The sequence below is a fragment of the Oncorhynchus tshawytscha genome, linkage group LG06 (assembly GCF_018296145.1).
Source record: "Oncorhynchus tshawytscha isolate Ot180627B linkage group LG06, Otsh_v2.0, whole genome shotgun sequence".
Lineage (NCBI taxonomy): Eukaryota > Metazoa > Chordata > Actinopteri > Salmoniformes > Salmonidae > Oncorhynchus > Oncorhynchus tshawytscha.
Window position 1 is genome coordinate 4,595,999 of NC_056434.1, and position 13,057 is coordinate 4,609,055.

Here is a 13,057-nt window from a genome sequence, read left to right on the forward strand (position 1 = left end):
ATAGGGAATAGGGTGCCATAGGGCTCTGGCCTAAAGTAGTACACTATATAGGGAATAGGGACTCTGGTCTAAAGTAGTGCACTATATAGGGAATAGGGTGCCATAGGGCTCTGGTCTAAAGTAGTGTACTATATAGGGAATAGGGCTCTAGTCTAAAGTAGTGCACTATATAGGGAATAGGGTGCCATAGGGCTCTGGTCTAAAGTAGTGCACTATATAGGGAATAGGGCTCTAGTCTAAAGTAGTGCACTATATAGGGAATAGGGTGCCATAGGGCTCTGGTCTAAAGTAGTGCACTATATAGGGAATAAGGTTCTGGTCTAAAGTAGTGCACTATATAGGGAATAGGGCTCTGGTCTAAAGTAGTGTACTATATAGGGAATAGGGCTCTGGTCTAAAGTAGTGTACTATATAGGGAATAGGGCTCTGGTCTAAAGTAGTGCACTATATAGAGAATAGGGACTCTGGTCTAAAGTAGTACACTATATAGGGAATAAGGTTCTGGTCTAAAGTAGTGCACTATATAGGGAATAGGGCTCTGGTCTAAAGTAGTGCACTATATAGGGAATAAGGTTCTGGTCTAAAGTAGTGCACTATATAGAGAATAGGGCTCTGGTCTAAAGTAGTGCACTATATAGGGAATAAGGTTCTGGTCTAAAGTAGTGCACTATATAGGGAATAAGGTTCTGGTCTAAAGTAGTGCACTATATAGGGAATAGGGCTCTGGTCTAAAGTAGTGTACTATATAGGGAATAGTGCTCTGGTCTAAAGTAGTGTACTATATAGGGAATAGGGCTCTGGTCTAAAGTAGTGTACTATATAGGGAATAGGGCTCTGGTCTAAAGTAGTGCACTATATAGGGAATAGGGCTCTGGTCTAAAGTAGTGTACTATATAGGGAATAGGGCTCTGGTCTAAAGTAGTGTACTATACAGGGAATAGGGACTGTGGTCTAAAGTAGTGCACTATATAGAGAATAGGGTGCCATAGGTCTCTGGTCTAAAGTAGTGCACTATAGAGGGAATAGGGACTGTGGTCTAAAGTAGTGCACTATATAGAGAATAGGGTGCCATAGGGACTCTGGTCTAAAGTAGTGCACTATAGAGAATAGGGCTCTGGTCTAAAGTAGTGCACTATATAGGGAATAGGGCTCTGGTCTAAAGTAGTGTACTATATAGGGAATAGGGCTCTGGTCAAAAGTAGTGTACTATATAGAGAATAGGGTTCTGGTCAAAAGTAGTGCACTATACAGGGAATAGGGACTGTGGTCTAAAGTAGTGCACTATATAGAGAATAGGGTGCCATAGGGACTCTGGTCTAAAGTAGTGCACTATAGAGAATAGGGCTCTGGTCTAAAGTAGTGCACTATATAGGGAATAGGGCTCTGGTCTAAAGTAGTGTACTATATAGGGAATAGGGCTCTGGTCTAAAGTAGTGCACTATATAGAGAATAGGGACTCTGGTCTAAAGTAGTGCACTATAGGGAATAGGGACTCTGGTCTAAAGTAGTGCACTATATAGGGAATAGGGACTCTGGTCTAAAGTAGTGCACTATATAGGGAATAGGGACTCTGGTCTAAAGTAGTGCACTATATAGGGAATAGGGCTCTGGTCTAAAGTAGTGTACTGTATAGGGAATAGGGCTCTGGTCTAAAGTAGTGTACTATATAGGGAATAGGGACTCTGGTCTAAAGTAGTGCACAATATAGGGAATAGGGCTCTGTTCGAAAGTAGTGCACTATATAGGAAACAGGGGCTCTGATCTAAAGTAGTGCACTAAACAGGGAATAGGGGGTAGTGCTGAGCGATTAGGTATTTTTGAAGTCGTATCAGTTTTGGATCGATTCGTTAAAAATAATAATATTTTGGATTTTGGTTTTGATAATGAAATATAATATGAAATAATTACGTTACAAAGCCTAAACATGGAAAATATTCCACATTGGGTCGATATCAGTAGAAACACATGAAATTACTATGATAGAACATTTTCTTTGTATATTAATATTTTCTTTGATTCCTTAAAATAATAATCTGATCTCCGCCCAGCAAGCCAGGCAGTAGCAACCAGCAAGACAGCCAGGCAGTAGCAGCCAGCAAGACAGCCAGGCAGCCAGGCAGCCAGCCAGCCAGGCAGTAGCAACCAGCAAGACAGCCAGACAGCCAGGCAGTAGCAGCCAGCCAGGCAGTAGCAACCAGCAAGACAGCCAGGCAGCCAGGCAGGCAGGCAGCCAGCCAGCCAGCCAGTAGCAACCAGCAAGACAGACAGGCAGCCAGGAAGTAGCAGCCAGCCAGGCAGTAGCAACCAGCAAGACAGCCAGGCAGCCAGGCCGTAGCAGTCAGCCAGGCAGTAGTAACCAGCAAGACAGCCAGGCAGCCAGGCAGTAGCAACCAGCCAACCAGCCAGGCAGTAGCAGCCCGCCAGCCAGCCAGCCAGGCAGTAGCAGCCAGTCAGCCAGCCAGCCAGGCAGTAGCAGCCAGCCAGCCAGGCAGTAGTAACCAGCCAACCAGGCAGTAGCAGCCAGCCAGCCAGGCAGGCAGTAGCAGCCAACTAGGCAGTAGCAGCCATCCAGCCAGGCAGTAGCAACCAGCAAGACAACCAGCCAGCCAGGCAGTAGCAGCCAGCCAGGCAGTAGCAGCCAGCCAGCCAGCCAGGCAGTAGCAGCCAGCCAACCAGGCAGTAGGAGCCAGGCAGGCAGCCAGCCAGCCAGGCAGTAGCAACCAGCAAGACAGCCAGCCAGCCAGGCAGTAGCAGCCAGCCAGGCAGTAGCAGCCAGCCAGCCAGCCAGCCAGTAGCAGCCAGCAAACCAGGCAGTAGCAGCCAGCCAGCCAGGCAGGCAGTACCAGTCAGCCAACCAGACAGTAGCAGCCAGCAAGCCAGCCAGCCAGGCAGTAAAAGCGAGCCAACCAGCCAGGCAGTAGCAGCAAGACATCAAGCAAGCCAGTAGCAGCCAGCCAGCCAGGCAGTAGCAGCCAGCCAGTAGCAGCCAGCCAGGCAGGCACTAGCAGCCAGCCAGCCAGGCAGGCAGTAGCAGCCAGCCAGCCAGGTAGGCAGTAGCAACCAGCCAGCCAGGTAGGCAGTAGCAACCAGCCAGCCAGGAAGGCAGTTCCAGCCAGCCAGTCAGTATCAGCCATCCAGCCAGACAGGCAGTAGCAGCCAGCCAGGCAGTAGCAACCAGCAAGACAGCCAGGCAGCCAGGCAGTAGCAACCAGCAAGACAGCCAGGCAGTAGCAGCCAGCCAGGCAGTAGCAACCAGCAAGACAGCCAGGCAGCCAGGCAGTAGCAGCGAGCCAGGCAGTAGCAACCAGCAAGACAGGCAGGCAGCCAGGCAGTAGCAGCCAGCCAGCCAGGCAGTAGCAGCCAGCCAGCCAGGCAGTCGCAGCCAGCCAACCAGGCAGTAGCAGCCAGGCAGCCAGGCAGGCAGTAGCAGCCAACTAGGCAGTAACAGCCATCCAGCCAGGCAGGCAGTCACAGCCAGCAAGCCAGCCAGCCAGGCAGTAGCAGCCAGCCAGCCAGTAGCAGCCAGCCAGGCAGTAGCGACCAGCAAGACAGCCAGGCAGGCAGTAGCAGCCAGCCAGCCAGCCAGCCAGCCAGTAGCAGCTAGGCAACCAGGGAGTAGCAGCCAGGCAGGCAGTAGCAGCCAACTAGGCAGTAGCAGCCATCCAGCCAGGCAGGCAGTAGCAGCCAGCAAGCCAGCCAGCCAGGCAGTAGCAGCCAGGCAGTAGCAGCCAGCCAGCCACCCAGTAACAGCCAGTAGCAGCCAGCCAGGCAGTAAGTAGCAGCTAGCCAGTAGCAGCGGTCCAGCCAGCCAGTAACAGCCAGCCAGCCAGCCAGTAGCAGCCAGCCAACCAGGCAGTAGTAGCTAGCCAGGCAGGCAGTAGCAGCCAGCGAACCAGGCAGGCAGTAGCAGCCAGGCAGCAATGCAGTAGCAGCCAGCCAACCAGACAGGCAGTAGCAGCCAGCCAGCCAGGCAGACAGTAGCAGCAAGACAGCAAGGCAGGAAGTGGCAGCCAGCAAACAGCAGTAGGCCAGCCAGCCAGCCAGCCAGTAGCAGCCAGCCAGGCAGTCAGTAACAGCCAGCCAGTAGCAGCCAGCCTGCCAGACAGGCAGTAGCAGCCAGCCAGCCAGCCAGGCAGTAGCAGCCAGCCAGCCAGTATCAGCCATCCAGCCAGACAGGCAGTAGCAGCCAGCCAGCCAGCCAGACAGGCAGTAGAAGCCAGCCAGCCAGTATCAGCCATCCAGCCAGACAGGCAGTAGCAGCCAGCCAGCCAGACAGGCAGTAGAAGCCAGCCAGCCAGTATCAGCCATCCAGCCAGACAGGCAGTAGCAAGCCAGGCAGCAAGACAGCCAGGCAGTAGCAGCCAGCCAGGCAGTAGAAGCCAGCCAACCAGGCAGTAGCAGCCAGGCAGGCAGTAGCAGCCAACTAGGCAGTAGCAGCCATCCAGCCAGGCAGGCAGTAGCAGCCAGCAACCAGCCAGCCAGGCAGTAGCAGCCAGCCAGGCAGTAGCAGCCAGCCAGCCAAGCAGTAGCAGCCAACACTAGGCAGTAGCAGCGAGCCAGGCAGTAGCAGCCAGCCAGCCAGGCAGTAGCAGCCAGCCAGCCAGCCAGCCAGGCAGTAGCAGCCAGCCAGCCAGTAGCAGCCAGCCAGCCAGCCAGTAGCAGCCAGCCAGTAGCAGCCAGCCAGCCACCAGTAACAGCCAGCCAACTAGGCAGTAGCAGCCAGCCAGTAGCAGCCAGCCAGCCAGCCAGTAACAGCCAGCCAGCCAGTTAGTAGCAGCCAGCCAACTAGCTAGTAGCAGCCATCCAGCCAGGCAGGCAGTAGCAACCAGCAAGCCAACCAGCCAGGCGGTAGCAGCCAGCGAACCAGCCAGCCAGTAGCAGCCAGCCAGTAGCAGCCAGCCAGCCAGTAGCAGCCAGCCAGTAGCAGCCAACCAGGCAGTATCAGCCAGCCAGCCAGGCTGTAGCAACCAGCCAGGTGTGTAGCAGCCAACCAGCCAGGCTTTAGCAGTCAGCCAGCCAGTAGCAGCCAGCCAGCCAGGCAGTAGCAACCAGCCAGCCAGGCAGTAGCAGCCAGGCAAGCAGCCAGCCAGGCAGTAGAAACCAGCAAGACAGCCAGGCAGCCAGACATTAGCAGCCAGCCAGCCAGCCAGGCAGTAGCAGCCAGCCAGCCGGGCAGTAGCAGCCAGCCAGGCAGTAGCAGCCAGCCAGCCAGGCAGTGGCAGCAAGACAGCAAGGCAGGCAGTAGAAACCAGCCAAGCAGTAGCAGCCAACACTAGGCAGTAGCAGCGAGCCAGGCAGTAGCAGCCAGCCAGCCAGGCAGTAGCAGCCAGCCAGCCAGCCAGCAGCAGCCAGCCAGCCAGTAGCAGCCAGCAGAAACCAGCCAAGCAGTAGCAGCCAACACTAGGCTGTAGCAGCGAGCCAGGCAGTAGCAGCCAGCCAGGCAGTAGCAGCCAGCCAGCCAGCAGCAGCCAGCCAGCCAGTAGCAGCCAGCCAGCCAGCCAGTAGCAGCCAGCCAGTTGCAGCCAGCCAGCCACCAGTAAGAGCCAGCCAACTAGGCAGTAGCAGCCAGCCAGTAGCAGCCAGCCAGCCAGCCAGTAACAGCCAGCCAGCCAGTTAGTAGCAGCCAGCCAACTAGGCAGTAGCAGCCATCCAGCCAGGCAGGCAGTAGCAACCAGCAAGCCAACCAGCCAGGCAGTAGCAGCCAGTGAACCAGCCAGCCAGTAGCAGCCAGCCAGTAGCAGCCATCCAGCCAGTAGCAGCCAGCCAGTAGCAGCCAGCCAGCCAGTAGCAGCCAGCCAACCAGGCAGTATCAGCCAGCCAGCCAGGCTGTAGCAGCCAGCCAGGGTGTAGCAGCCAGCCAGCCAGGCTTTAGCAGCCAGCCAGCCAGTAGCAGCCAGCCAACCAGGCAGTATCAGCCAGCCAGCCAGGCAGTAGCAGCCAGCCAGGCAGTAGCAACCAGCCAGCCAGGCAGTAGCAGCCAGGCAAGCAGCCAGCCAGGCAGTAGAAACCAGCAAGACAGCCAGGCAGCCAGGCATTAGCAGCCAGCCAGCCAGCCAGTAGCAGCCAGCCAACCAGGCAGTAGCAGCCAGCCAGGCAGTAGCAGCCAGCCAGCCAGGCAGTAGCAGCCAGCCAGGCAGCCAGCCAGCCAGGCAGTAGTAACCAGCAAGACAGCCAGGCAGTAGCAACCAGCAAGACAGCCAGCCAGCCAGGTAGTAGCAGCCATCCAGGCAGTAGCAACCAGCAAGACAGCCAGGCAGCCAGGCAGTAGCAGCCAGCCAGCCTGCCAGGCAGTAGCAGCCAGCCAGCCAGGCAGTAGCAGCCAGCCAGCCAGTAGCAGCCAGCCAGCCAGCCAGTAGCAGCCAGCCAACCAGGCAGTAGCAGCCAGCCAGCCAGAGCAGCAAAGGCAGGAAGTGGCAGCCAGCCAGCAGCAGCCAGCCAGCCAGTAGCAGCCAGCCAGGCAGTCAGTAGCAGCCAGCCAGTAGCAGCCAGCCTGCCAGCCAGTAGCAGCCAGCCAGCCAGTAGCAGCCAGCCCAACAGGCAGTAGCAGCTTGCCAGCCGGGCTTAGCAGCCAGCCAGCCAGCCAGTAGCAGCCAGCCAACCAGGCAGTAGCAGCCAGCCAGGCAGTAGCAGCCAGCCAGCCAGGCAGTAGCAGCCAGCCAGGCAGCCAGCCAGCCAGGCAGTAGTAACCAGCAAGACAGCCAGGCAGCAGCAACCAGCAAGACAGCCAGCCAGCCAGGTAGTAGCAGCCATCCAGGCAGTAGTAACCAGCAAGACAGCCAGGCAGTAGCAGCCAGCCAGCCTGTCAGGCAGTAGCAGCTAGCCAGCCAGGCAGTAGCAGCCAGCCAACCAGGCAGTAGCAGCCAGCCAGCCAGTAGCAGCAAGACAGCAAGGCAGGAAGTGGCAGCCAGCCAGCAGCAGCCAGCCAGCCAGTAGCAGCCAGCCAGGCAGTCAGTAGCAGCCAGCCAGTAGCAGCCAGCCTGCCAGACAGGCAGTAGCAGCCAGCCAGCCAGCCAGGCAGTAGCAGCCAGCCAGCCAGTATCAGCCATCCAGCCAGACAGGCAGTAGCAGCCAGCCAGCCAGACAGGCAGTAGAAGCCAGCCAGCCAGTATCAGCCATCCAGCCAGACAGGCAGTAGCATCGAGCCAGGCAGTAGCAACCAGCAAGACAGCCAGGCAGCCAGGCAGTAGCAGCCAGCCAGGCAGTAGAAGCCAGCCAACCAGGCAGTAGCAGCCAGGCAGGCAGTAGCAGCCAACTAGGCAGTAGCAGCCATCCATCCAGCCAGGCAGGCAGTAGCAGCCAGCAGCCAGCCAGCCGGGCAGTAGCAGCGAGCCAGGCAGTAGCAGCCAGCCAGCCAGGCAGTGGCAGCAAGACAGCAAGGCAGGCAGTAGAAACCAGCCAAGCAGTAGCAGCCAACACTAGGCAGTAGCAGCGAGCCAGGCAGTAGCAGCCAGCCAGCCAGGCAGTAGCAGCCAGCCAGCCAGCCAGCCAACCAGGCAGTAGCAGCCAGCCAGGCCAGGCAGGCAGTCACAGCCAGCAAACCAGGCAGTAGCAGCCAGCCAGCCAGGCAGGCAGTCACAGCCAGCCAACCAGGCAGTAGCAGCCAGACAGCCTGGCAGGTAGTAGCAGCCAACTAGGCAGTAGCAGCCATCCAGCCAGGCAGGCAGTAGCAGCCAGCCAGGCAGTAGCAGCCAGCCAGCCAGGCAGTAGCAGCCAGCCAGCCCATCAGCCAGGCAGTAGCAGCATGACAGCAAGGCAGGCAGTAGAAACCAGCCAGGCAGGCAGTAGCAGCCAGCCAGCCAGCAGCAGCCAGCCAGCCAGTAGCAGCCAGCCAGCCAGCCAGTAGCAGCCAGCCAGTAGCAGCCAGCCAGCCACCAGTAACAGCCAGCCAAATGGGCAGTAGCAGCCAGCCAGTAGCAGCCAGCCAGCCAGCCAGTAACAGCCAGCCAGCCAGTTAGTAGCAGCCAGCCAACTAGCTAGTAGCAGCCATCCAGCCAGGCAGGCAGTAGCAACCAGCAAGCCAACCAGCCAGGCGGTAGCAGCCAGCGAACCAGCCAGCCAGTAGCAGCCAGCCAGTAGCAGCCAGCCAGCCAGTAGCAGCCAGCCAGTAGCAGCCAACCAGGCAGTATCAGCCAGCCAGCCAGGCTGTAGCAACCAGCCAGGGTGTAGCAGCCAACCAGCCAGGCTTTAGCAGTCAGCCAGCCAGTAGCAGCCAGCCAGCCAGGCAGTAGCAACCAGCCAGCCAGGCAGTAGCAGCCAGGCAAGCAGCCAGCCAGGCAGTAGAAACCAGCAAGACAGCCAGGCAGCCAGGCATTAGCAGCCAGCCAGCCAGCCAGGCAGTAGCAGCCAGCCAGCCGGGCAGTAGCAGCCAGCCAGGCAGTAGCAGCCAGCCAGGCAGTGGCAGCAAGACAGCAAGGCAGGCAGTAGAAACCAGCCAAGCAGTAGCAGCCAACACTAGGCAGTAGCAGCGAGCCAGGCAGTAGCAGCCAGCCAGCCAGGCAGTAGCAGCCAGCCAGCCAGCCAGCCAACCAGGCAGTAGCAGCCAGCCAGGCAGGCAGGCAGTCACAGTCAGCAAACCAGGCAGTAGCAGCCAGGCAGCCAGGCAGGCAGTCACAGCCAGCCAACCAGGCAGTAGCAGCCAGGCGGCCTGGCAGGTAGTAGCAGCCAACTAGGCAGTAGCAGCCATCCAGCCAGGCAGGCAGTAGCAGCCAGCCAGGCAGTAGCAGCAGCCAGCCAGCCAGCCAGCCAGGCAGTAGCAGCATGACAGCAAGGCAGGCAGTAGAAACCAGCCAGGCAGGCAGTAGCAGCCAGCCAGCCAGTTAGTAGCAGCCAGCCAACTAGGCAGTAGCAGCCATCCAGCCAGGCAGGCAGTAGCAACCAGCAAGCCAACCAGCCAGGCAGTAGCAGCCAGCGAACCAGCCAGCCAGTAGCAGCCAGCCAGCCAGTAGCAGCCAGCCAGTAGCAGCCAACCAGGCAGTATCAGCCAGCCAGCCAGGCTGTAGCAACCAGCCAGGGTGTAGCAGCCAGCCAGCCAGGCTTTAGCAGTCAGCCAGCCAGTAGCAGCCAGCCAGCCAGGCAGTAGCAACCAGCCAGCCAGGCAGTAGCAGCCAGGCAAGCAGCCAGCCAGGCAGTAGAAACCAGCAAGACAGCCAGGCAGCCAGGCATTAGCAGCCAGCCAGCCAGGCAGTAGCAGCCAGCCAGCCAGGCATTAGCAGCCAGCCAGGCAGTAGAAGTCAGCCAGCCAGACAGTAGCAGTCAGCCAGCCAGGCAGTAGCAGCCAGCCAGCCAGACAGTAGCAGTAAGCCAGGCAGGCAGTAGCAGCCAGCCAGCCAGTCAGTAGCAGCCAGTCAGCCAGGCAGTAGTAACCAGTGTACTGTACTGTCATCAGTCATCCTATTTAGCTAGCCTAACTAGAGATATGTGGAGAGCTGACTGACTAAATCATTATACTAGTTCTTCAACGTAGATAAGGTAAACTTCCAGAAACAGTTTCTGTTTCCTACTTGTTGTGTATATTCCTCTCTTATGTAACGTAGAAGGCGTGAAAGTGTATCTGTCCAGAGATCTGTATGTAATGAGGAGATGTTCATGTGTCCACCCTAACAATGGCAGGACCAAAGGAAGGGAAGGCAGGCGACAAGCTGAGGTCCAAGCTAAGCACATAGAAATATATTGGGTTTCATTTGGACAGATTTTGGCGAGAGTGAAACCTCTTCCTCTCTGAGCGCAATGGATTATAGTCATTGTAGTTAATTAACATGTTTCTGTGCTGAACTAGGTTAAATATTTGTTTAAAACCTCTTGAGGATCAGTGGGACTGATTTCACCCTATTATAAAGGTGACAGCCATTGAATTCAGTGGATGAATTTGTTTTTTTGGGGATGGATTGTCCTCAGGGTTTCGCCTGCCATTTCAGGACTGTTATACTCACAGACATTATTTTAATAGTTTTAGAAACTTGAGAGTGTTTTCTCTCCAAATCTACCAATCCATATGCATATCCTAGCTTCTAGGCCTGAGTAACAAGCAGTTTACTATGGGCACGCTTTTCATCCGGAGGTCAAAATACCGCCTCCTATCAAAAAGAAGAAAGAAAACTACAACTCCCTTCAGCCCACATGGTTCTTGACTTGAGTTCTTCAGATTTGTCCTGGGAATTATTTGATTTCTCTCTAGAGAAACAACGCATTGGGCTTACAAAAAAAAATGGAACTAAATGGAATTCAAGTAATTGAACCGACGTCGGTCAATCATTGTTTAACAATCAAACCTACGAAATGTTGGTTAATCGTTCAGCACTAATAAGGGCTTATTTGGGATGCATCCTGCAGGTACACACTCTGACTAACCCCCACTCACATCTGATAGTTCACTACAATAGCACTGTTTGAACACCAATAATGATTGCCATTTGTTTTTGGGAAATGAACGAACTAAATATTAATCGCAGGATGTCTTACAGCCTCTCATTAGCTAAATACGAAAAGGAAGCCATAGACCCATATTAAGAGTGTGAATTGCTCCCAAATAAGAGCTATAAAACAACAAGCAGAAAGTGATGTAGTGTCGCAGCTTATCTCAGATAAATTATCGGATAATGTTTGGAAGGGATTTGTCCAGATGGAATGTTTGACAATCGTGAACATTCTCTCTATCAACACAGAGTTCTATTCTAATAAACAATCGTGAACATTCTCTCTATCAACACAGAGTTCTATTCTAATAAACAATCGTGAACATTCTCTCTATCAACACAGAGTTCTATTCTAATAAACAATCGTAAACATTCTCTCTATCAACACAGAGTTCTATTCTAATAAACAATCGTGAACATTCTCTCTATCAACACAGAGTTCTATTCTAATAAACAATCGTGAACATTCTCTCTATCAACACAGAGTTCTATTCTAATAAACAATCGTAAACATTCTCTCTATCAACACAGAGTTCTATTCTAATAAACAATCGTGAACATTCTCTCTATCAACACAGAGTTCTATTCTAATAAAACAGTCAAATGGAATGATTTCTCAACACAATGTTGCTAATAAACAAGTAAAAATCAGAACAGGTTCTATTCTAAAAACTCTGGGATTCTAATAAAACAGTCAAATGGAATGATTTCTAATGTTGCTGAGAGGAAACAGAACAGGAAAACTCTGGGATTGGGATTAGGAGGAGGGAAAGAGTTGTACAGGTTCAGTGTACAGCCGTACAGGCGCTAATTTATTGGTTCTTTCACTCATCCCCTTCTGCTTCGATTACATGTCTGTAATATCTATTTATCCTTTCCAGCTCACATGCGTACACGAGGATCCCCTGCCTCCCCTCTCCCATGTTCCTCATAAAACACATTGCAGAGCCAAGATTCACATCGGAGTTAGAGAAAGAGGTGTTGAGTACCAAGGCAGATGGATCCAATATCTCCTATTGGGTTTTAATGTGACAATGAGACCCATAAAGCTGCTCAGAGCTGTGAATCACTAGTGGTGTGACTCCCTTAGGTGGAGGGGGGAGGAAGGAGGAGGGAGAGAGAAGAGAGGGAGGAGAATGAAGGGATGACTGAGGGATGATGAGGAGGACACAGGAAAGGCAGGAGGGAGTGAGGTAGGGAGGGCTGAGAAGAAGATAGGGAGGAAAGGAGGGAGGATCAAGAGGAGGTCTGAGCCTGACCTGTGCATGCTGTTCCAGGATTTGGTTGTTCTCCCTCTGCAGCAGTGCCAGTTCAGCCTCCAGTCTCTGGTTGGTTTCCTGCAGGAGGCTATAGGAGCTCTCCAGGGACCGTCTGTCAGCGGTCAGGTCCTGGAGCTCCTGCTGCAGCCTCCCCATCTCCTCCCTGGCCGACGCCCTCTCCACCTCCGACTCCCGACGACGCTCACCTAGCTCCGCCTTCTCACCCTCGATCTGGAACCACATGCAATCATCCTGGATCCATCTCCATCCTCACCTCACCTCCTCACCTCACCACCTCCTCCTCACCTCACCTCCTCCTCCTCCTCCTCACCTCACCTCCTCCTCACCTCATCCTCACCTCACCTCCTCATCCTCACCTCACCACCTCCTCACCTCACCTCCTCACCCACCTCCTCACCTCACCTCCTCACCTCACCACCTCCTCCTCACCTCACCTCCTCCTCCACCTCACCTCACCTCCTCCTCACCTCATCCTCACCTCATCTCCTCCTCACCTCACCTCCTCCTCACCTCATCCTCACCTCACCACCTCCTCAACTCATCCTCACCTCACCTCCTCCTCACCTCCACCCCACCACCTCCCTCACCTCACCTCACCACCTCCTCCTCACCTCACCTCCTCACCTCCTCCTCACCTCACCTCCTCCTCCTCACCTCACCTCCTCCTCCTCACCTCACCTCCTAGTAGTAGTTGTAGTAGTAGTAGTAGCATCAATAGTATAGTCATAGTCGTTGTAGTAGCACAGTAGTAGTAGTATAGTAGTAGTAGCAGTAGTATAGCTGTAGTAGCCGTAGTAGTATAGTTGTAGCAGCAGTAGTATTATAGTTGTAGTAGCGGTAGTAGTATAGTTGTAGTAGCAGTAGTAGTAGTAGTATAGTTGTAGTCATAGTAGTAATAGTACGGGCATAGTCGTAGTAGTAGCACAGTAGTATAGTAGTAGTAGTTGTAGTATTAGTAGTAGTAGTAGCATAGTAGTATAGTAGTATATTAGTAGTAGTACTATTGGTAGTAGTAGCATAGTAGTATTAGTAGTAGTAGTATGGTAGTAGTAGTAGTAGTATACCGTGTCTTCAGAAAGTGTTCATACCTCTAGACTTATTTCACATTTTGTTGTGTTACATCCTGAATTCAAAACTGCTTAAAAATCAAAGTGAAAACATGTTTTTAGAATTTTTAGCAAATTTATTGAAAATTAAATTTGAGAAATACAATGTTGTTGATCCATCCTCAGTTTTCTCCTATGACAGCCATTAAACTCTGTAACGGTTTTAAAGTCACCTTTGGCTCCATGGTGAAATCGCCCAACGGTTTCCTTCCTCTCTGGCAACTGAGTTAGGAATGACACCTGTATCTTTGTAGTGACT

The 13,057-nt window shown here is 54.1% G+C and overlaps 1 protein-coding gene across 1 annotated transcript in view; it reads right to left on the bottom strand.

Annotated features, from left to right (window-relative positions):
• crocc2 (ciliary rootlet coiled-coil, rootletin family member 2) overlaps positions 1-13,057 on the bottom strand; it is a 214,643-nt gene that overhangs the window by 76,383 nt on the left and 125,203 nt on the right. Inside the window, exon 16 of the mRNA XM_042322865.1 lies at positions 11,672-11,902. Coding sequence (XP_042178799.1) covers positions 11,672-11,902 — 231 coding nt within the window. The remainder of the gene's footprint in view (positions 1-11,671; positions 11,903-13,057) is intronic.